This window comes from Cryptomeria japonica, chromosome 4, assembly GCF_030272615.1.
Source record: "Cryptomeria japonica chromosome 4, Sugi_1.0, whole genome shotgun sequence".
NCBI lineage: Eukaryota > Viridiplantae > Streptophyta > Pinopsida > Cupressales > Cupressaceae > Cryptomeria > Cryptomeria japonica.
This window is the reverse complement of record NC_081408.1, coordinates 676,333,753-676,357,175: the sequence shown is the minus strand read 5'-3', so window position 1 is coordinate 676,357,175 and position 23,423 is coordinate 676,333,753. Positions and strand designations below refer to the sequence as shown.

General features: G+C 37.7%; 1 protein-coding gene across 3 annotated transcripts in view; it reads right to left on the bottom strand.

Moving 5' to 3' along the window:
* Positions 1-21,555, bottom strand: part of LOC131046864 (ankyrin repeat domain-containing protein 2A) — a 103,012-nt gene extending 81,457 nt beyond the window's left edge. For all 3 annotated transcript variants that reach the window (XM_057980664.2, XM_057980665.2, XM_057980666.2), the window contains exon 1: positions 21,402-21,555. In XM_057980664.2, coding sequence (XP_057836647.2) covers positions 21,402-21,423 — 22 coding nt within the window. In that variant the 5' untranslated portion in view covers positions 21,424-21,555. The remainder of the gene's footprint in view (positions 1-21,401) is intronic.
* Between the last annotated feature and the right edge of the window lie 1,868 nt (positions 21,556-23,423).

Below are 23,423 nucleotides of genomic sequence, written 5' to 3'. Positions count from 1 at the left end.
ATAAATTATTCGTCCACATCATGCCATCAATTGTCCATATAGATCCTATGTTCATTTCAATGCATAAACTTGTCATGCTAGACAGCATAGGCTCCCATTGGTCTAAGTTATACACATGCTATAGAATGCCAATGAGCTTCCTAAAGTGACTTGTCAAGACTTTATTGCATCGCTCAATTCCTTCGCATCACAAAGTGAAAGTTTTCTTGTTTTCATCATTGCATGATGTGTGATGACTCCCATAAGGGAACACATTCATCCTAATGCGTAAACCTATCATGCCAATGAGCATAGCTCACATTGATCCAAATTGTACATGTGTTGTAGAGTGTTAGTGACCTTGTTAAAGTGATTTATTGAGATTTTATTACATTTATCAGCTCCTTCACATCACATAGCGAATGCTTCTCTTTTATCATCAATACATGATGTGCGATGGCTCCCGTGGTATTGCTATTTTCAAAAGATGACTATGAGGTTGCTATTCATTATGTTGCTAGTGTTTCTATTTTCAAAAGGTAACTACATGGCTACTTCCCATTATGTCGTTGGCCCTCTTTACACCACAAAGTGTTGTATGTCCTAGAATATATCTTTGGGGCCTAGATGTCCCATTACTCAATATCATATGTAACAATGAAACCAAATAGATAAATAAACAAGACAAATTTTATATTATAAAACAATAAAAAATTATCACTTGCCTTTTGCTGACTCATTGAGATCTATAGTCATCTATGGCTCACTAAAATAGTATTCCAAGTAGTAATGTAAGAAGCCTGCTGATTCTACCTCTTCTGAAATACTATTGCTGATTTGTTTCTAGATTTTCAAGGGTTTTTGAACAATTTTTAAATAAAAATAACAATTGCACCAGGATTGCACCAGGCAAGAATTGCTCATATAACTGAATAGAAACGGAATTGAGTGCAACTGCAACTATATTATGAATAAGATAACTGATACAATTAATTCTACTGCTAATTGCATACCCATAGGTCCTCAACTTATTTTAAATGAAGAATTCAAGAGTTTGCCAGCCAAAACTAGGAAACTGACCAAAATGAGTGTACAAGTCCAGAATATGAATTCTCTATTCCACAAAAGAGATGAAACCTCTTGATAATGCTGGACGTTGGGAATGGAGCATCTAAAATGCAAATTAGGTAGGCATTCCAGCCTCCCAGGCAAAACACCCTCTTCCTGGACCCCACGTGCCAAGTCTGATTTGTACGGCCAGCAAATGGGACTTGTACGGCTGTTTATTGAAAGGTAAATGCTGCTAATAGAGGCGTCTAAACCTGAATGCCTACTTTCTTATTCCAAATCTGCAAATAATTGTAAAAAATAACCTCTGATGGTGCACAATAAGACTCCTGAATGAAGCCTTCACAACTGCTATAATTCAGCTGATCTTCCACAGCCTCACAATCACAAATCCACAAAGAATTTTTGTTCTCCAATGGCCAAACCTCTAAAACCCTTGTCAAAGAATTCAACAGAGAAAAATAGAAGCAATGTCAAATAATCAATAATCAATAATAGAGGTTGAATTGCTTACTTTGCCTTTATAAACCCAAAAAGGCATAATTCTCCAACAAGTGTGATTTCCTCTTGAAGGGAGTTAAATACATTTAAAATGTATTTAATATACTTTGTGCAACATTTGAATTAATTCCCCACTTGGATGTACCCTTTTGATATTCACTTTATATTATTTAAGTGGCCCACTTTTTAATAAAGTTAATAATATAACTTTATAATAACTCCAAATGGCATGTTTCCCAAGAAAGTACACCCAAAGTCATTTGAATACATTTAAATGTATTTAATTTACTCTCCATAGTTTAATTTGCTTTTGGACATCCAAATTCACTTGAGTGATTTAATAAAAATCACTTTATAATATTTAAGTGGCTTTTAATCTTAATAAAGTCACTTTATGACTTTATTATATCCATATAAGTTAATTTGATAAGTTAGCCACTAAAATATTAATATCTCCCTCAATATTCAGTCTTTTGATGTGCCATCTGAAGCTGGAGTCAACACTGAATAACCCCCATGTGTCCAGGTGCCCTAACTAAAGATAACACTACTGCCAGATTAACTTACTATAAATAGTAAGTCCCTCAACTAAGTCCACACACTAACTACAAAGGCCCTGAAACTCAACCCAAGACTGAACTGAAGAAGTGGAACTGCCACTGAGACTCTCTATCCAAACATGTTAGCCTACAAGAGTCAAAATAACAGACTAATCCCTCGAACTCTGATGCCCATGAAAATGGGGACATTACAATCCGCCCTCCCTGAAATTACTTGTCCTCAAGCAATCTCTACCACGAAGCAACTCCACTCCACCAGAGGTCCAAAAGATGAACTGTGAAATGTCCCACTCATCTCCCACCAACTCCTATGGCACCAGCATAAACACAACTACGCAGGGACAAACATCATGCCAACTATCCAACCCCTGCGCACAAGAATAGTGCATCAAAATCAAAACATGTTCAAAAAGGCCAAGGATGAATGTAATGTCCCTACTAGTTAGAGATCATTAACCTGCAAAACAGATTGTTAGAACACAACAAACATATATATATATATAAATAATCTAAATTGCAATCTCACTTTAATGCTTAATTAACATAATCATAATTTTCATCTAATAAAAAAGGATACAATGCCATACGAAAGTATGTCCTTAAGCGACCGTGAGGATCGCCTTCTTGGAACCCCTTGGTCGCAAGCCCTCCAGGAAATCGAAGATGAGTTCGAATCCTGTCTTGGGTATAACCTCTTACACCCAAGCCATCAAAGGAAGACCCTTGTCTATTCCTTGCCTTGGGTGATGCCTCCATCATCCAAGTCCTCACAGGGGATCGGCCAGATCCTTCGAGTACTGTCTTGGGTGTAACCTCTTATACCCAAGCCAGCCAAGGAAGACCCTTGTCTTTTCCTTGTCTTGGGTGATGCCTCCATCATCCAAGTCCTCAAAGGGAATCGACCAGATCCTTCTCTTCTTGGTTGAGTTTTAGTCAACCAAGCCATACATTTGCATATCAGTTTTCAATTCATAATCTATCCCTTGTGTTAACATGAATTCCTAATGTATTCTTTAACTAATATATATCAATATGCTTTTCCATCTTTAACATATGCATTACATTTCATTAAATACCTTTGTATTCATAATCCTTCCTAATTTGTAAACTTGTGTATACAACGATTAACAAGATTATATCTTTTACCTATTTTTAATGACCAGTGAATATTATACATTAATATATGTATATATTCACTAGACAACAATTAACATCACCTATTAATGAACCTTACCCATTACCCATTACTCATTAACTAATATTAACTAATATTAATGAACCTTACAATTAACATCAGCTATTAATATTAATGAGTGTTACACATTAATTAATAATAATGATATTACATACAATATACTTATATTATTTAATATAAGAACCTTGTTTCTTACCTTTCTTCCGCAGTCCGCTCTCCCTTACCTTTCCTCCGCAGTCCGCTCTCCTCCCTCCTTCCTTTTACCCCTGCTGCTGCTTCTTAATATAACCCGTGAGGGGTTGTGCCCCTCCACGGGCCCCGTCCGCATGAAGGGGTGTGGGGGTAACCGCAGCCTTACCCACGCATTACCCATGCACCACTTCGTGCGGAAGTAACCCAGCTATATTGGGTTTAGTCCTGCCTAATAAAGATTCATATTGTTGCCTTTTAAACATGCTAAATATTAAATATAAATCATTTAAATATATTAAATATTACATATTACTTCCCTTTTTAAATATATTAAATATTAAATGACATTTCATTTAAATATATTAAATATTAAAATATCTTTCCATTAAATATGTATTAATTATTTAAATATCATTTCCTTCATTATTCATAGATTACTTAGATTATTATTGTAATTATTCATTTACAATAACCTTATTTAATTAATCCATACAAGTGATTTTACATCTCGTGATATCGTAGGGGTTATCACAGTCCCTCCGTCTCAATTTTGCTTGTCCTCAAGCATCTTTAGATCTTCCTCCCTTTCCCAAGTAGCATCCTCATCTGGGAGATTCCTCCATTTTATCAAGTGTTCGGTAATGCTCCAGTTCCTGAGTTCTCTTTTCCGTGTATCCAGAATGACCTCTGGGTACAATGTGAGTTTCCCTTCATCATCTAGAGGGGGTAGTTCGCTGCAAGGAACCAAGTGTTGTCTGAGAACCTTCTTAAGTCGGGAAACATGGAACACATTATGTATTTTACTGCTCTTGGGAAGTTCAATTTCATAGGCTACTTCTCCAATCCTCCGAATTATCTTGTAGGGTCCATAGAATTGAGGTTTTAATTTTTTAGTCCCATTCTTTTTGAGGGATGATTGCTTATAGGGTTGCAATCTTAGAAACACCAGATCTCCGACCTCAAATGACCGTTCTATACGCTTCTTGTCGGCATAGATCTTTTGTTGGTTTTGAGCTTGATGTAAATTCTCCTTCAAGGTCTTCATGATGTCCCTACTCTGCTACACAAAGTCGTGTGCTTTTGGTACTTTGCTCTCTTGGGTTATTAGTTCCCCAAAGCCTGTGACCTCATAGCCATACAAGGCTTGGAAAGGACTCATCCCTATTGACATGTGGTGTGTCGTGTTGTAGCAATGTTCTCCTAAGTGTAGCCACTTAACCCAAGCAGTCTGTTGCCTTGTAACATAATTCCTTAGGTAGCCTTCTATCCATTTGTTTACTATTTCAATTTGCCCATCGATTTGAGGATGGTAACTGGTACTAGGGATCAAGTTTGTTCCTGCCATTCTGAAGAGCTCCTACCAAAATTGGCTAATAAACTTGCTATCTCTATCACTAAAAATATTTAGAGGGAGTCCGTGGAGTCTAAAAATTTCCCTAAAGAATAGATCTGCTATTTGGCAGGCTTTGTATTTAGTGGAGACTGCAAGGAAATGGGCATACTTCATGAGTCTATCTACCACTACAAAAATGCTATCCTTCCCTTGTGTCCTTGGCAACCCAGTTATGAAATCCATAGAAATACTCTCCCACTTTTGATTAGGAATAGGTAGTGGCTGAAGCAACCCAGCGGAGTGAGTGAGTTCAGCTTTATTGCACTGACATGTTAGGCATTCTTGTACATATTTTTGGATATCTCTTTTTTGGTCTTTCCATGCATATCGTTCCCTAACATGTTTATAAGTTTTATAGTACCCCGGGTGTCCTGCTCAGGGGTTATCATGAAACTCTTTGAGAATTTTGCCTTTGAATCTGGTCTGAGGGCTCAAGTATATCCTTCCTTTATAGAAGATGAGATTTCCTTTAACTTTAAAATCTTCGTTTGGAAGGTTTCCCGCCAAGATTTCCTTTGTTTGTGGATCTTGGTCATATTCGTTAAGGATTTCTTCCTTCCAGTCTTTTGAGATACTGGTGATGGTATTAAGATGAGCCCTTTGGAATAGTGCATCTGCTGCCCCGTTGTTCACCCCTTTTACATATTCTATATCGAAGTCGTAGGCTTGTATTTTGCTCACCCATTTTTGTTGCCTATCATTAAGGTCCTTTTTGGCTCAAGAAGAAGCGTAGACTGTTATGATCTATTTTCACACCAAACCTCCCACAGACAAGGTATTGGCGAAATTTGGCTAAGGTGTGCATTATGGCTAGCATTTCTTTGTCATAGATAGAATAGTGTCTTTCTGCTACGGTAAGTTTACGGCTCTCAAAAGCTATGGGGTGTTTCTTTTGCATGAGTACGGCTCCAATTCCCTCCCCTGATGCATCACATTGTAGTTCAAACTGTATAGAGAAGTCGGGGATGGCTAATACTGGACAAATGCTCATGGTTATTTTAAGTTGTTCAAAGGCCTGTTGGGCCTGGTCATTCCATGCGAAAGCCCCTTTCTTAGTTAGATTGGTAAGGGGTGCTGCAATTTTGGAGAACCCTTTTACGAAGCATCTATAGTAGCTGCATAGTCCCACAAATCGCCTTAACTGTGTTAAGGTTCTAGGGATGAGCCATTCCCTAATGGCTTTGATCTTCTCTTCATCCACACTTACTCCCGCTTCACTAATTTTGTGTCCTAGGTAAATGATTTCCCTCATCCGAAATTCGCACTTGGAAGCTTTAGCATATAATGATTTAGACTCCAAAATGTTTAATACCTCTTCGATGTGCAGGAGATGTTCTTCCCATGTCTTGTTGTAAATGAGTATATCATCAAAGAATATTAGAAGAAATTTCCTCAACTGTTGGCTGAATGTATGATTCATACATGACTGAAAGGTGGCCGAGGCGTTAGTGAGACCATACGGCATGACCAAAAACTCGAAATGTCCATAGTGACATCTGAATGCTGTTTTGGGGATATCCTCTTCCCTCATTTTGATCTGATGATATCCTAACCTTAGATCGATTTTAGAGAAGTCTTTTGCTCCATGGAGTTCATCCATTAGTTCATCAATTCTTGGGATAGGGTATCTGTTTTTTATAGTCTTTTTATTCAAGGCCCGATAATCTATGCACATTCTCATAGTTCCGTCTTTCTTCTTAACCAATACTACTAATGAAGCAAAAGGGCTGCTGCTTGGTTGGATGTGCCCCATTTCTAATAATTCTTTTATGGTTTTTTCAATCTCCTCTTTGAACTTATGGGGGTGGCAGTAAGGAGTGGTAATGACAGGTTTTGCTCCTTCCTCTAATTCAATGGAATGCTCAAATCCCCTTTTTGGGGGTAAACCCAGGGGAATGTCCTCGAAGACCTTTTTGTGTCTTCTAAGGATAGGTTGTATATCCCGTTGAATGACTTGGCCTTCGGTTGGAGATTTATCCAAGATTATACATTGGGCGACCCACTCTCCTTGATCGTGTCTAAGGATTTTCTCCATTTTGTTGCATGATACTATCTTTGGAGAGCCGTCGGGAATTCCCTTCAATGTTATCTCTCTCCCTTCATGTTGGAAGCATATCTCCCGATTTGGACTATCCATGGTGAATAGTCCCAATGAATTTATCCATGGCATTCCCAAAATGATATCATTCTCTAGGTTTACCACAAAGAAGTTCCTTGTAATGGTATGTCCTCCCAAGGTGACTTCCAATTGGGGTATAATTTTGGTGCACCTATCTAAGACTCTGTTGCCCATGATCACTTCAAATCCTCCAAATTCTTGGGTTTTTAATCGTCTCTTTGCTGCCAAATGTTTTCTAATGAAGTCATGTGAAGCTCCGATGTCCACTAATGCGATTACTTTCTGCCCCTTGATAGTCCCTTTGAGTTTGAAACATCTATTCTCACTTCCTTCAGTGATGACTGCCAAGGTACTTGGTACATTGTTTTCAAATCTGGTTGTTTTATAAGGTCTTTCCTCATCCTATATTTCTTTTGTGTTATTCAACTATCCTCTTTTACATTCATGGCCTCGCACCCATGGGGCCTTGCATTTGAAGCATAGCCCTTTCTCCATGAGCTCGTCTCTTTCCTTGCATTGGTGATTAAAGCTCCAAGGTTTTTTGCACAAGTGGCAAGGCTTTTCCCAGCGGTCCCTCTGGGGTCCCTCATTCCTATGTGGAGTTTTGGTTGAGGTATTCTTGGGGGCATTAAATTCGACCATCCGAGTTTTCTTAATGGCTTCTTCTAAGTTTTGTGGTTCCAGGGGTTTAACAAAATTCTTAATGGGGTCCTTCAGACCTTCTAAGAACATGTAGGTAAGCCTTTTTTGGGATAGGTCGGGGACCATTACTGACAAGTTTTGGAATTGGTCTATATAATCTTCAATGGTTCCTACTTGCTTAAGGTGAGTTAGCTCTTGAAAGTACCATTCTGAGTCTTTTTGGTCGAATCGGCTGATGAGCTTTTGGGTAAACTCATTGTAGGTGGAGACGTTTTTGTGTCCTAGGGTAATGAGACCGTTATGCCACCAATTATGGGCATTTCCGGTTAAATGTAGTATGGCAAATTTTATAGCATCTCCTTCGATCATTGGACTATATGAAAGGTAGGTGTCTAATTTTTGTACCCAAGCTTGGGCAACATCCTTCCCTACCCCATCAAAACAGGGTAGGGACATTTTGTTAACTTTAGCTTTGAGGTCGTTACCCATCGGTTTCCTTCTCCTACTCTCATTAGTCTTGGACTCACAGAAGTCCCTGAAGGACACCACCCTCTGAACTTCTGGTTCCAACCTAGCATAAATTTGGGCGATTTCTTCCACCCCAAGTGTGGCCGGTTCCTCCTCCTCCCTTATATGTTCTTCTCTAGGAAGAAATTCGGGAATTGTTTGCCTAGAACTCTGAGGCGATCGTTCATTGTCAGCGTGATTAGAGCATGTCTCTCTTCTAGGGTTTGACATATCTCTATGGTTGTTGTTGGTACTTTGGAGGATTAACTGGCTCATTCTTTCGAATTTCTCATTGGTTTGCTCCATGAAAGTCTGGAACTATTTGGCTAATTGATCAGCCATTGCTTTTGCTCCTTTCTTCCTCTGATATGTGATCATAAACTAAGAATCTTTCCCACAGGATGGCAGGATTATGCTCTGATACCACTGTAATGTCCCTACTAGTTAGAGATCATTAACTTGCAAAACAGATTGTTAGAACACAACAAACAGATATATATATATATATATATATATATATATATAAATAATCTAAATTGCAATCTCGCTTTAATGCTTAATTAACATAATCATAATTTTCATCTAATAAAAAAGGATACAATGCCATATGAAAGTATGTCCTTAGGCGACTGTGAGGCTCGCCTTCTTGGAACCCCTTGGTCCCAAGCCCTCCAGGAAATCGAAGATGAGTTCGAATCCTGTCTTGGGTATAACCTCTTACACCCAAGCCATCCAAGGAAGACCCTTGCCTATTCCTTGCCTTGGGTGATGCCTCCATCATCCAAGTCCTCACAGGGGATCGGCCAGCTCCTTCGAGTCATGTCTTGGGTGTAACCTCTTATACCCAAGCCAGCCAAGGAAGACCATTGTCTTTTCCTTGTCTTGGGTGATGCCTCCATCATGCAAGTCCTCAAAGGGAATCGACCAGATCCTTCTCTTCTTGGTTGAGTTTTAGTCAACCAAGCCATACATTTGCATATCAGTTTTCAGTTCATAATCTATCCCTTGTGTTAACATGAATTCCTAATGTATTCTTTAACTAATATATATCAATATGCTTTTCCATCTTTAACATATGCATTACATTTCATTAAATACCTTTGTATTCATAATCCTTCCTAATTTGTAAACTTGTGTATACAACAATTAACAAGATTATATCTTTTATCTATTTTTAATGACCAGTGAATATTATACATTAATATATGTATATATTCACTAGACTACAATTAATATCACCTATTAATGAACCTTACCCATTATCCATTACTCATTAACTAATATTAACTAATATTAATGAACCTTACAATTAACATCACCTATTAATATTAATGAGTGTTACACATTAATTAATAATAATGGTATTACATACAATATACTTATATTGTTTTATATAAGAAAGAATCTTGTTTCTTACCTTTCTTCCGCAGTCCGCTCTCCCTTACCTTTCCTCCGCAGTCCGCTCCCCTCCCTCCTTCCTTTTATCCCTGCCGCTGCTTCTTAATATAACCCGTGAGGAGTTGTGCCCCTCCACGGGCCCCTTCCGCATGAAGGGGTGCGTGGGTAATTGCAGCTATATAACCCATGAGGGGTTGTGCCCCTCCACAGGCCCCTTCCGCATGAAGGGGTGCGGGGGTAATCGCAGCCTAGGCTGCAGTTACCCACGCACCACTTCGTGCGGAAGTAACCCAGCTATATCGGGTTTAGTCCTGCCTAATAAAGATTCATATTGTTGCCTTTTAAACGTGTTAAATATTAAATATAAATCATTTAAATATATTAAACATTACATATTACTTCCCTTTTTAAATATATTAAATATTAAATGACATTTCATTTAAATATATTAAAATATATTTCCATTAAATATGTATTAATTATTTAAATATCATTTCCTTCATTATCCATAGATTACTTAGATTATTATTGTAATTATTCATTTACAATAACCTTATTTAATTAATCCATACAAGTGATTTTACATCTCGTGATATCGTAGGGGTTATCACAATGAACTGGTATACTCTCAACACACTGAACATGCTGCAATGCTCTCATACCACTGTAAGAACCCTGTCTAGAATCTCGATGTACCCAAAGAATCCCAAACTCTATACTCAATGCTCGGCTGAATGCCAGGATCCCAAATCACTCTGTAGAGTACTCCCTCCAAACCATGTGGCATCAACATGATACCATTGTATAGTGCAACTAAGTCAACCCCAACAGAAGGAAGAAGCAATCCACCAGCTGGAACAATCCCTAGATCCCATAGCCAACATGGAAGTCTACCATGAGAAACACTCCTAGACCTCCGATACTCAAATCTGATCTCAACTTCACCATGCCAGAAGTGGTGAAGCCAACCAATGGGACCCATCCAAATCGTAGTGCCAACCTTGTCAACACCCAGGTCCCAATGCAAACAATACCCCTGCTGGTTCTAACTCTCCTGAAATACCATTGCTGATTTGTTTTTGGATTTTTCAAGGGCTTTGAACAATTTTGAATAAAAAATAACAAGTGCACCAAGAAAGAATTGCTCATAAAACTGAATAGATACCAAACATAGGGCAATTGAATCTATATTATGAATTAGATAACTGCTGCAAATGAAACTAATACATAAAACATACCCGTAGGTCCTCGGCTTCTTTTAAATAAAGAATTTTGGAGTTTGCCAACCAGAACTGGGAAACTGACCAAAATAGGTGTACAAGTCTAGGAAATTATTTCTTCAAGCCAAAAAAGTGATGGAATGACCTGTATGTCTTAGGCATTGGAAATTGTGCAACCAAAATGCAAGAAGGAAGGCGTTTCAGCCTTCCAAGACAAAACGTCCCTTTCCTGGACCTCGCATGCCAAGCTTGAATTGTACGGCCAGCAACTAGAAATTGTACAGCAGCTTATTGAAATGAAGTATGTTGCTAAAAGGGGCATCTAACTTGATTTGCCCTTTCCTTATTGAAAAATTTGCAATATCTGAAAAAAATAATCTTTGTTGAAGCACAATAAGACTCCTAAATGAAGCCTTCCAATTGCAATAATTCAACTCATCTTCCATAGCCTCACAATCACAGATCTACGAAGAATTTTTGTTCTCCAATGGCCAAACCTCTAAAACCCTTGTCAAAGAATTCCACAAAGCAAAATAACAAGCAATGTCAAATAATCAATAATCAATAATAGAGGTTGAATTGCTTGCTTTGCATTCATAAACCCAAAAAGGCATAATTCTCCAACAAGTGTGATTTCCTCTTGGAGGGAGTTAAATACATTTAAAATGTATTTAATATACTTTATGCAACATTTGAATTAATTCCCCACTTGGATGTACCCTTTTAATATTCACTTTATATTATTTACGTGGCCCACTTTTTAATAAAGTTAATAATATAACTTTATAATAACTCCAAATGGCACGTTGCCCAAGAAAATACACCCAAAGTCATTTAAATACATTTAAATGTATTTAATTTACTCTCCATAGTTTAATTTTCTTTTGGGCATCCAAATTCACTTAAGTGATTTAAAAAAAATCACTTTATAATATTTAAGTGGCTTTTAATTTTAATAAAGTCACTTTATGACTTCATAATATCCATATAAATTAATTTAATAACTTAACCACTAAAATATTAATATCTCCCTCAATATTCAGTCTTTTGATGTGTCATCTGAAGCTGAAGTCAACATTGAATAACCCCCATGTGTCTAGGTGCCCTGACTAAAGATAACACTACTGCCAGATTGACTTACTATAAATAGTAAGTCCCTCAACTAAGTCCACACACTGACTGCCAAGGCCCTGAAATTGAACCCAAGACTGAACTGAAGAAGTGGAACTGCCACTGAGACTCTCTATCCAAACATGTTATCCTACAAGAGTCAAAATAATAGGCTAATCCCTTGAACTCTGATGCTCACGAAAATGGGGACATTACAAGTAAGCAGGCACTGGGCATAGAAAAAAAAAAAAAAAGGAATCCAAAATGAAATTTTAAAAGGGATGTAAAGATTCAAGAATTGAGTAAATCCGAATTGAGAATAGAACAAAATGTGTAAAAGATTAATTACAAGTTTTAACTGTACTTATATAAAATCAAATTTGGCAAGATTTGAAAAGTTGTGAAACAGTGGAGTAAAACTTTGGCAAATCCCACATGATTATAAAATAGTTGAAATAAATGTTGGGTGATTCAAAACAATCCAAAAAATATGTTGCAATTTTCAAGGCAATTATGGCCCTATAGTTAGCATGGCATTACAATGGTATTGACAAAATTGATCCTCATACATGGTGAATTTTAATGGTATTGGTGAATATGTCAATTAGCTAAAACATGCCTCTAAAATTCCAGGCTGTTCCCCATTACAAACATATAGTTTATCATGGCAAAAGTATTTCTTATAAATGCCTCATTAATAAATTGATGGCGACTTAACATGCATTGGACTGATAAATTGTAAATTTGCACAATTTGGGCCCCCACCAATTCCAATTATATTTGCCAAAATTAAATTGGCCAATTGGTGAAGAGTCACCACTAACAAAATTGCTGTTACAAAGAGCTGAGTCTTGTTGGCTGTAACAGCATCATGAAGGTGTGCATACTTAATCTCTTAAAGTAGAAACCATGTAAGTAGTGGCATTATCAGACTTTTAATATGATTCCGTCCTTTAGATCCTTCCTATGATTACAATAAACTTTTACATATAGCAGGGGTTAGATCCGAGACATATATTGGACAGTGTCTTTGTGAAAGTAATATAAGAACCGAAAACTACTGGTGTCTGAGTTGTATTGTGTTGTGGTTAGTGGTCTTTGATAACTGTAACATTCTTCAAGCTTATGACCAGCAGTATTAATTCTTGTTAACAGTCATTAATCTTATGTGACAACAGTACTGGTCCTTGAAAACGGTCTTTGGTGCATATAGTATTAGTTATTGGGTATTGTGATAGTCATCTGAATATATATGAATAGTCATTGATCATGCAGTCCATGATCTGCTGTTTTAAGATTGTCATCTAAGCTTTGGAAACAGACTCTTGGCAGCCAAAGTCAATCAATGTTGTATCCCAACTCACTAAAGTCTCTTTCCAAATCGTCCTCCATTTTCGTTTCACATACAACAGTCACATCCACAGGTGATTCTTGAGTCACAAATGATCTGATATTTTCTTTCTTTTGTTCTAAATTCAAAGTTCTAAGTCTCTTGTTTATTCAAGTAAACTATCATGTCCTAGCTTGGGTGTATAGTTATTTATCTTGCTAATCTTATTGTTCCATGTCCTTGGTTGCTCTTGGCTCTGGTTAAACCCCAACTTTTTCACTTTGGACCCATTTCTCCTGCCATCTATCCCACTATGAAAGGATTTTATGTCATCTTGTAAAAAATATCCTTTACTTATATTAACATATTTTCCTTCCATCAGAATGAAAAAGCAGCTTCTCATCCAATCAGTTTCTAGGATTTACCATTCTTTTTTCAAATTTTCTTCATTGACAAGAACTACAAGAAAGGACTAAATCAATAAAGGATTACCACTGCATTTGACAAGGAACATTGGTTCACACAAACAACAAATAGATTCAATACAACAACAATGCAAGAATTTTGAATGCTAAACTTATAGAAGATAAAAACACACACATTGATGTAAAAAATAGTATTTTAAAATAATTGTTGTCACAAAAGCTTGCACCCTTGCTGAGCTATCAACTCAGCAACCTTGTGAAACATGGAAACAACCCCGAAGTGTGGGACCTTGCGCAAGGGGGTTGAATCTCGGGAGAAGGCTGACTTCCTTCTCAATCCAAGTGCAGGTGTTGAACCAACTCAACACTCCAAATTTTACTTCTAAACCTATCCTAACAGCTTGCAGAGGAAAAGGGAAGAGAGAAATGCTTAAAATGAAAAAAGGTGATGCACCAAGATAAGAGATGTTTCTCTCCCCACCCGAAATGGCACAAAGAATCAACTGAAATATCCAGGAGATGCACAAACTTCAGTTGCATGAATGACCTCAACGCATGTATGGAGGTTAGAACTTGTTGAGTGTCAAGAGGGGAGAAGGTTTCCCACAAGTCACACCTAGAAATAGGTTGACACAGCATATATGTGAAAGAAAGTCACAACATACACTTACAATGAAGGTAAGAACACATACACAACATGCATAAGTTGAAGGAAGGCAAGAATAATGATTTCAATTCATTATAAGGCCAATGGCCAAACTTACAGTTGCAGAAATGCAAGATAAATACAAGTCTTCAAGGGAAGTGAAAGAGCATAGAAAAGCTCAAGCCAGCAAGGAGAGAACCCTTTACAATGAGGCTTAACAACTTTTATATAGAAAGCTGGTCGCAGAGGAGAGACCATTGGTCAAGGAAGAGAAGCCTTGACCCTTGTGTGTGCAAGGAAATGTCAGTCAGGGAATGCAGGGAAGTGCATGCACCTGACATTGTGTACATGCAAGCAACTCGGCCATACCCTGACAACACAATCCCAAGAAGAAAGGTACTTCTAGAAGGTGGATTTCCTGACATTCCAAAGTCAGAGCATGCAGGCATGACATAAGTAACCACAAATAAGCATGGCCTTGTACTCCACCTAATGGAAATCTTGCAAAAATCATTAAATGCGCCCCTGCAGCTCCACGAAAGAAGGTGTACAAGTTGCCAAAGTCGGTGGAGCATTAAGAGCTTTGAGTGTTGATCACGCCATCTGGAAGTGTTGCAAAGCGGAAGGAAGTTGGAAGACTTGGGAAACTTGAGTTTCCAGAATTGGGCCAGGTTTTCGGAGTTGGAAAGACTTAGAATTTGGGATTTCGGGATTCCAAGGTTCCGAAGAAGGGAAGGACAAGGACTTGGCGATTTCGGGATTCCAAGGTTTTGAAGACTTAGGAACTTGGGAACCTAGGGGTTCCGAAGTTTCCGGGTTGAGGACTTAGGAACTTGGAAACCTAGGGGTTCTAGAGTTTCGGGGTTGAGGACTTAGGAACTTGGGAACTTGGGGGTTCCGGAGTTTTGGGGGTAGAGGACTTAGGAACTTGGGAACTTTGGGGTTCTAGAGTTCCGAGGTTGAGAACTTAGGAACTTGGGAACTTGGGGGTTTCGGAGTTCCGGGGTTGAAAACCTAGGAATTTGGGAACCTGGGGGTTCCGGAGTTCCAGGGTTAAGGAAGGTAGGAACTTCGGGATTCCGGAGTTCCGGGGTCAATGAAGAGAATACTTAGGAACTTCAGGGTTCCATAGTTCCGAGGTCAAGGAAGGGAAGACTTAGGAACTTCCTTCTGACAAGACAACACTTCACACTTCATAATTCCATTGTTTTCTCCTTGATCAACTGAGGCAGCGCTGGTCCATAGAACATATCTCTAATCGGTTCTCACTGATGGACCAAGGGTGTCATAAAATGACAACAATAACATCACACAAAACACAAGATGGATAGATGAATTGCCCTTTCTATTATCAAGCGTGAGTTAAAATACAACAATGATCTAGAGTCTAGATGAACTATGATGGGCAAGTGAAATCTTTGTGGAAAATCTAATTCTTCAAACTTTGCATGAATGGCATATAACCATAGGGTACTCACATCATGAACCTATTGTTGCAAACAACATATCCCTAACAAATTTTAGAAGATATTGTTAATATCAGGGATTGGAATGTCCCAAAAATGCAACCACAAAAATTATTTTGGTTATTGTGGATTGGTATGGACCAAAACCTTGTGTTGTGTCTAATCCTCTACCATTGTTGATGCATAAATAAAGGATCCGAGTTATATCCATAAATAAAGAATCAGCAATGTCCTTGTTGAGCTGTGCAATATAAGGTTGCTGCCCAATTGCCACTCTAATAACACTTGTTATAATTATTATTTTGCAAAAGGAAAATATGTCTGCTAGAAATAGTAATTTCCAATCCAATAGCAAACAAACTATAAAATAACAATAGTAGTCCAATCAAAGAGAAAACAAAATAGTCAAAATAGCAGGCAGCAATCCAATCCAATGAGAATAACTATTCTGAATAACATATATCTGATAAAAGTGTACGAGAACCTCGAGCCTGAAATACCACTTCTTTTCTTTTTTCTTTTCATAGTAGAATCAGTAATTCTCATTTTGTCATGTTCCTCTTTCGAATTAAGATAATTAATAATATTATTTAAGTTGCACTTAATAATCTCAAATTTTAAAGACAACTTAACAATATTATTATAATTAAAACAAAAGGTGTTTTTAAACACTACTATTAGAATAAAAGTATTTTTAAATACTTGGAGGAAAATTTAGGACGTAAGGGCCCAATTTGAAAAGGTATATCAAGGAGGCACGTATCTTCATTTGAGGACCATTCAAGCTAACATTTACATCCTTCTTTCAGATTTGAGCAATTGTTCAATCTAGGGCATTGACAAAATCCTTGGCACGCTCAAATTCTAGAGGCCGAAAACCCTCTTAGAATTTATCATATTGGATCAAGGATGAAAATGCTTGTTCCCCATTGTGGGTGATTCCATCCTGAGGATCACAATTGTGCCAACTTGTTGAGGATTTGAAGACATTTTCAATCTGCTACAGTGGCACTGTGGTAGCGCTACAGTGATTTTGGCAAGCAAAAAGCATCTTTTTGTCACCGATGCATATTTGAGGGTATATATATTGTTTCAGATTTTTGACAAATTTTGGGCATCCTAAATGGTTGGATCTGAGTTGTTACAGTCATATCAACTCCTAGTTAACATCATTGGAGGTAGCCCAGCTGCACAAATATTTAGGAATTATTTTTCAAGGGTTTGCATGCACATTGGTTGTTGTTGTCTACGATTTATTCCAGATCAGTGTAATACCAATACTTGTGGGTCGAATTACATCAGCCATACAGCCTTTAAACACCATAGCAGCCATTTGTCATCTTTCAATATTGTGTGCCTACGACAAGGAGGGTTCAATCAGACTTGGGGGAGCTGTACCAACATTATATGCTGCTCCACAACTCTTTACACCATTTTATCAGCTGCCAAGTCCTAAATTCCCTGCCACAACCTACAACAGTTCATACCAGGTATTGGAGGGTTTCATGACATGTCCAAATCTACACTTTGTGAGTGATCTTTTATGACTAAAATCTAAATAAAAGATTGTTTCATGTACTGTAATCTGTTGAGACATGGACCAGCTAGGACTCGAATCTAGGACCTTCCATACACTGCTGGAGTACTCTACCACTGAGCTACTGGCCCCTCTTGGACCAGTCCATCGTCGGTCCGGGTGTGGCTTATTTCCAACACCAACACCCCTCCTTAAGCCACACCTCTCGTGTGCTTGGGGCTCCTAGCCTGGACCTGGCTCTGATATCATGCTGAGACATGGACCAGCTAGGACTCGAACCTAGGACCTTCCATACGCTGCTGGAGTGCTCTACCACTGAGCTACTGGCCCCTCTTGGACCAGTCCATCGTTGGTCCGGGTGTGGCTTATTTCCAACACCAACATAATCATTTCCAGCTCAGTGGGCAAATAAAATCAGATCTCCGGAGTTTCCCTAGTTGACTGTATGATGTGGAATTATGCTGACATGATTATTTTAATTCAGATCTGAGTGTTTTAGAGTAACCTAGGCTTTATATGAGCAATTGTAATTGATGAGATTGATCATAAGAAGAACTGTATCAGCAAATGAGGGTTTATTAAAGTGTTGTTTTCAGTTTTTATTTGCTATTCCAGTTAGGTTTGGCTTTCAAAATTAAAAGAAAAAACAATAAATCATAAAGTTGCACAAAATATTGCACGATTTGAATTTGCAGACATTGCAGATTTTCAAAGGTGCTGCCCCTGTAACTAACCCCTGCCTCAGTAAACTTAACTTCCTAGTGGAGGACAAACAGAGAAGCATGTGTCAAACAGCTGACCTCCCACTGGCAAGTCACTCAGTGGAAGCCAACCCTTCCACTGGCCAGACCCAAAGCAAAGCCACTTTCAAGAAGAAAAATCATAAACAATGGAAGATGAATTCCACAACTGATGGCCTAGAATGGACTACCTACCTCCTATTTATAGATGATATTAGCTCGGTGCTTCCTAAATTCTTCATGAATACGACTACATAGAAAATAGCAAATCTAGAATTTACTTAAGGATTTTTCAAAGCTTATGCATGCCATGTGTCAGCTACTACACAACCCAACAATAAATACGATGGCAAATAAATGACTAGGTGTGTGACAAACTCCCGCCACCTTCCTAACTACTTCACCATAAGATATACACCTTAATGAAATTAGATTATGCATTTAAGTAGGATTTAAGTTTAATTTAACAAAGGACCTATACTAACCCAACTAGCTATAATAGGTTGAACAACAAAGCAGAGGCCTTGTACATGAACACTAAAGCAAAATCCCTGTCCTACTAAATAACCATTTAATGTAAAAGATTAACATACTAAACAACTTATCCCTTCTATAAACCATATTGACATCAAGGAACCCCACCTCAAACCTCTCTTAGGAATTGAAAACTCAAGGTTGATGTTTCTAGAGTTTTTCAGGATAATGTTGGGTTTCCCATGAATGTTCTTGGATTTTCTTTAATACATTCTAGTGTCACTGCAACCTCTTCCAACTATTTTGTCATTTATCACGTACCTACTTAAAAGCTAACCATTTCCTTTGCTATTTCCCTTATTTACTTTTGTTCTTTCCAGAAATTTCCTGTAATTTCCCTGTCTCTAGTTATATATAATATATATCCATAATCAAATTTGCACCTACAACTCCCCCCTTGTGTGTCTTTAAGCTCCTATTTTTGATACTAGTGCAACATTTTTTGTAGTTTAAGATATCTTTTGTACATTATCCCACATTAGATATAAACCAAACCATGGAAACCTTTGAGAACTGTGTACATTTACCATGACAAACCTGAAGGTGATCCGTCTTAAATACAATTATGTCCCACGTTTTGGAACTATTGGCAGTTTACTTTCCCTATATGTTTCTTATCCTATCATGATATCTCCTCCAACTTCTTTTATGGTGAAGTAATTTGACATCTTTGGTAACAACCTCGATGTCTTCTCCCGAAGAAATATAAGAGAATGATGTAGATTGTGTTGAGACATGGACCAGCTAGGACTCGAACCTAGGACCTTCCATACGCTGCTGGAGTGCTCTACCACTGAGCTACTGGCCCCTCTTGGACCAGTCCATCGTCGGTCCGAGTGTGGCTTATTTCAAACACCAACACCCCCCCTTAAGCCACACCTCTCGTGTGCTTGGGGCTCCTAGCCTGGACCTGGCTCTGATAGCATGTTGAGACATGGACCAGCTAGGACTCGAACCTAGGACCTTCCATACGCTGCTGGAGTGCTCTACCACTGAGCTACTGGCCCCTCTTGGACCAGTCCATCGTCGGTCCGAGTGTGGCTTATTTCAAACACCAACAGATTGTCGTTAAGACTGAATTATAAGAAACATTGTAGAAATACTATCTTTAGCAAGTTCTAACAATCAAAGTAGCATTCTTCTGTTGCATGAGAGCCATATGAGCTGGCAGAATTAATAATTTTCATATTGATAGGAAGGATATAAATTACATGCACATGAAAACAACGCAAACCCCTTGAATAAAACATGCACATGCAGTTGGAGGAACCTCTAAATATTTGACATGATAGAATGTGTCATTCTGAAAATCTACACGGTAGAAAATTATGACACTTTTATGATTTATCTAACATTCGCACATCTTCAAGTTTTGAAAAACTTCAAATATTCTCAAATCCTGAATTTTACTGTGGCTCATATAACAAAGGGCATCTCGGGGCCAATCAGCTTTCTGTAATAATAATATGGTTTCTGTTGTATAACACAAATCTAAACGGTATTGTATACAGAACCTCATTCACAGGTTAGTAGGGTATAAATTCATATCACTCACCAGGGTTCCAGTTCAGCTATAGTTTGCCCCATCTAAATGGCATGTGATTACAGGGACGAATCTAGGTGCAAGTCCTAAATACCTTTCAGACCCAGCATATAAGGCAAAAGTCAGTCCATGGGTGCAGTGCATCCCCTCAAGGTACATCTCTCAAGAAGCTTCCCAACAAAAAGAATGTGCAAAACCCAATTCGAAGTATTCAATTTAAAATAAAGAGAAAAAGCCAATCCATAACCTGAAGTTAATGGTAGAAATTGTGCACTGCCAGGCAAATGACCCGGGTTCAAACTCCAATTAGCATGTACTCTTGTGTGCAATGGAAAACTTAGGGGTTTAAATCAAAAAATAACACCGAGTTAAGTGGGCCTTGGGTCTAATCAAAGGATGTATATCTTAGCCCTCCAAAAAACCATTCACAACCAACTCGAAAATCCTATAATGCAAACAGGCATTCATTTCTCAAATGGATACTAAGGAGGTGCAAATTGCCAAATTCCAATGACATGGAAAATAAGTAACAATGCTCTCCAACTCCAAAGTCCAAGGGAACTCAGATCACAATGTTAGTAGGCTATTACAATTTCCTGGTATATAAGTTACAGAAATACCGCTGAAGACTGCTGACTAAATCAACAAGCTTTCATAATAAAGCTCCAGGTTCAAATTATAGTATTGAAATCAACCGGACCAACCCTGTCAACAAAACATCAGTAATGGAATGATCTAGACCGAGCATGTGTCAATGACTGATTTTAGGTTTTAACATTCCAGTGGGTCAACTTATTCTTAAAACAACTCTTGGCTCATTGAACCCAACAGTCAAAGCTGGGTTCAAGAGCTGCTCCTCGGTACTGGCATCTCAGAAGAATTCCGCTCAATAAGGGAGACTTGCCAGCTTAAAAAAGAGTAATCAAGTTATAAATTAACTTAAAGACATAAGCATGAAAATTATGATACCAAACAGCCTTGAACAACCTTGGTATGCATAACGCAATATCCTTACAACTACTAATCATATCCTCTCTAGCTAATCCAGAAATTTCCTTACTAACTTGGTCCCTCTTAAATTCATGAAATTACAAAATGGAACGTGAGGGGGGGAAAACCAGGGAGTATATCCCAGTGTCTGTGAATGCTTTTATTTCTATTAGTAGAGAGCAAGCATGAATGTTGTTCTCTATGAATTCAACGGTTGTTAATTACCGCACGAATTATTTAAAATATTGCAGACCGTGAAATAAAAAGAAAAAACATAGAGCTAGCGAATATGTGGAAGTCAGGAACCTGAGGTTGATGGAGATGCCATGTTTGCTCTCTTGTTTTATCTGTTTCTTCTCTGATGATTATGTCTTCGATTTTTTTGAACGTACGAGCTTTTTGTGCAGAATAGAATAATTGAGTAGTAAGAAATATGATCACTTTATCTATTTGATGATTGGCGCAAATGATGGGTGTAGAGAGCTATGTGGATCATATTTCCTCAATTAGAATGAATTGCATTTGCAATACATAATTGAAAATTAAGTGTTAACTGTCCTTTTGATTATGTTTATCTTCCTCATTTTTTAATTGGAAACTCTTCCAATAGACACGAAGGGAAATATACCTTTACATAAATTATTTGAGCTACTCAATTAAATATAAATTAATATAATAGAGTTTGGATTGATTATAAAAAATAGTGATAATTAAATATAGTAACATTGGATCTCACAATTTATGGCATGAAATCATAATTTTTTATCTGACTATTTTTATTCATCCTTGAAACTAAGGTCCTCCATGAGAGTAGCTTGGTACTTCTTATTATATATCATTTGAAATTCAAGATACCACCTTAAATATTCTTCATTGTCGTTCCTTGTGTATGGCCAATATCTAGCATATTTGATTTTTGACCTATTAACAATGGTGTGCCCTACATCCATCAACTCTTGGAACCTCTCACTGGATATCTCTAGTGTAATAGTCACCTACATTGAAACAACATGGAATGTGAGTCTTCTACAAGACTCAATAAGCATTCTCTTCCTATCTTGAAACCAATCTTTGTTCATATACTTCCCCAAAAGCCAAAGAATCTCAATAGATAAATCAAGCCAAAAAAACTCCATCAACATCAAATCATGATATCTTATACTCGGTGTGGTGTAGACTCACCATAGCCTGACATCTCATAAATGTATAGAATCCTCTCGTGCTAGAGAAATTGCCCAGACACGTAGTAAACTGTAAAGATGGCCATCAACATGTTCTTGCATTGATGGAGGAGCCTATGAAAATATTGAAGAGGTTTCATCAATACTTTTAATCACATTATCAAATTTCTAACTAAATCGCCAACTTTCATGCAAGATCCATTGGACACCTATTTAGACTATGGTGCCTAAATAGGACATAAGTACCCAAAATTGACCATGGAACCCAATCTAGACTATGATGCCTAATTAGGACTAGAACTATGGCACCCCAAAATAGGTCTTGCGACCATAATCTCGACCATTTTGCATGAATAAGCTCAAAAATAAAAAAAGATCAACTACATGGCAAAGTGAGCACGTAGCCTACCTTGTGGAATTGGATGCCCTTTGTGATGTGTCACCTCAACATCTCGAGTTTGGGTGGTTGATACTCTTGCTTATATGTGGCATCCTTTCTCTCATGCTAGTGTAGACCCCTCTTCAACAATGACAAAATTGAATAAGACAATTAAAAATTAGAAGAGTTAAAAAGTTTCACAATCTAATGTATGATGTCTCTAAACCCTAATCTAGTACATTGTAATCATTTCACTATAACTTGAGCTAGAGAGCTCTGATTTGTATGTTGTTTATTGTGTTGGAATCGTGATTTCACTCTCACTCATACCAAGTGCTCTTTGACATGGTGTCATTTTCTAAAATGACCCTATTAGACACATTTTACATCTCCTTTTCTCACAATTTGACATGTTATACATGATACCCTATTTCTACCTACATAATGAGAACGCAAAAACAAGGGGCATATATCTATCCTCAAACTTCATCACTCTTGGTAAGAATTGTAGGTGATTTTGATTTCAATGATAAAGTGGTTTTGCGAGATGTAGTTCCTAATGTTGTATTGTGGATACTACTACATTAGGAGATTCATTTAACACTATAACGTCCATTTTTGGAATCACCTTATACTTTGCCCTAATTTCACATATCCAAAATGAAATAAGGGATAAACATATAGCTAGAGATATAATCTTCACTCAAAAATAAGATGAGATAAGTCTTTCTTTTTCTTAAACCTGCAATGAGATTAGACAACAATGCA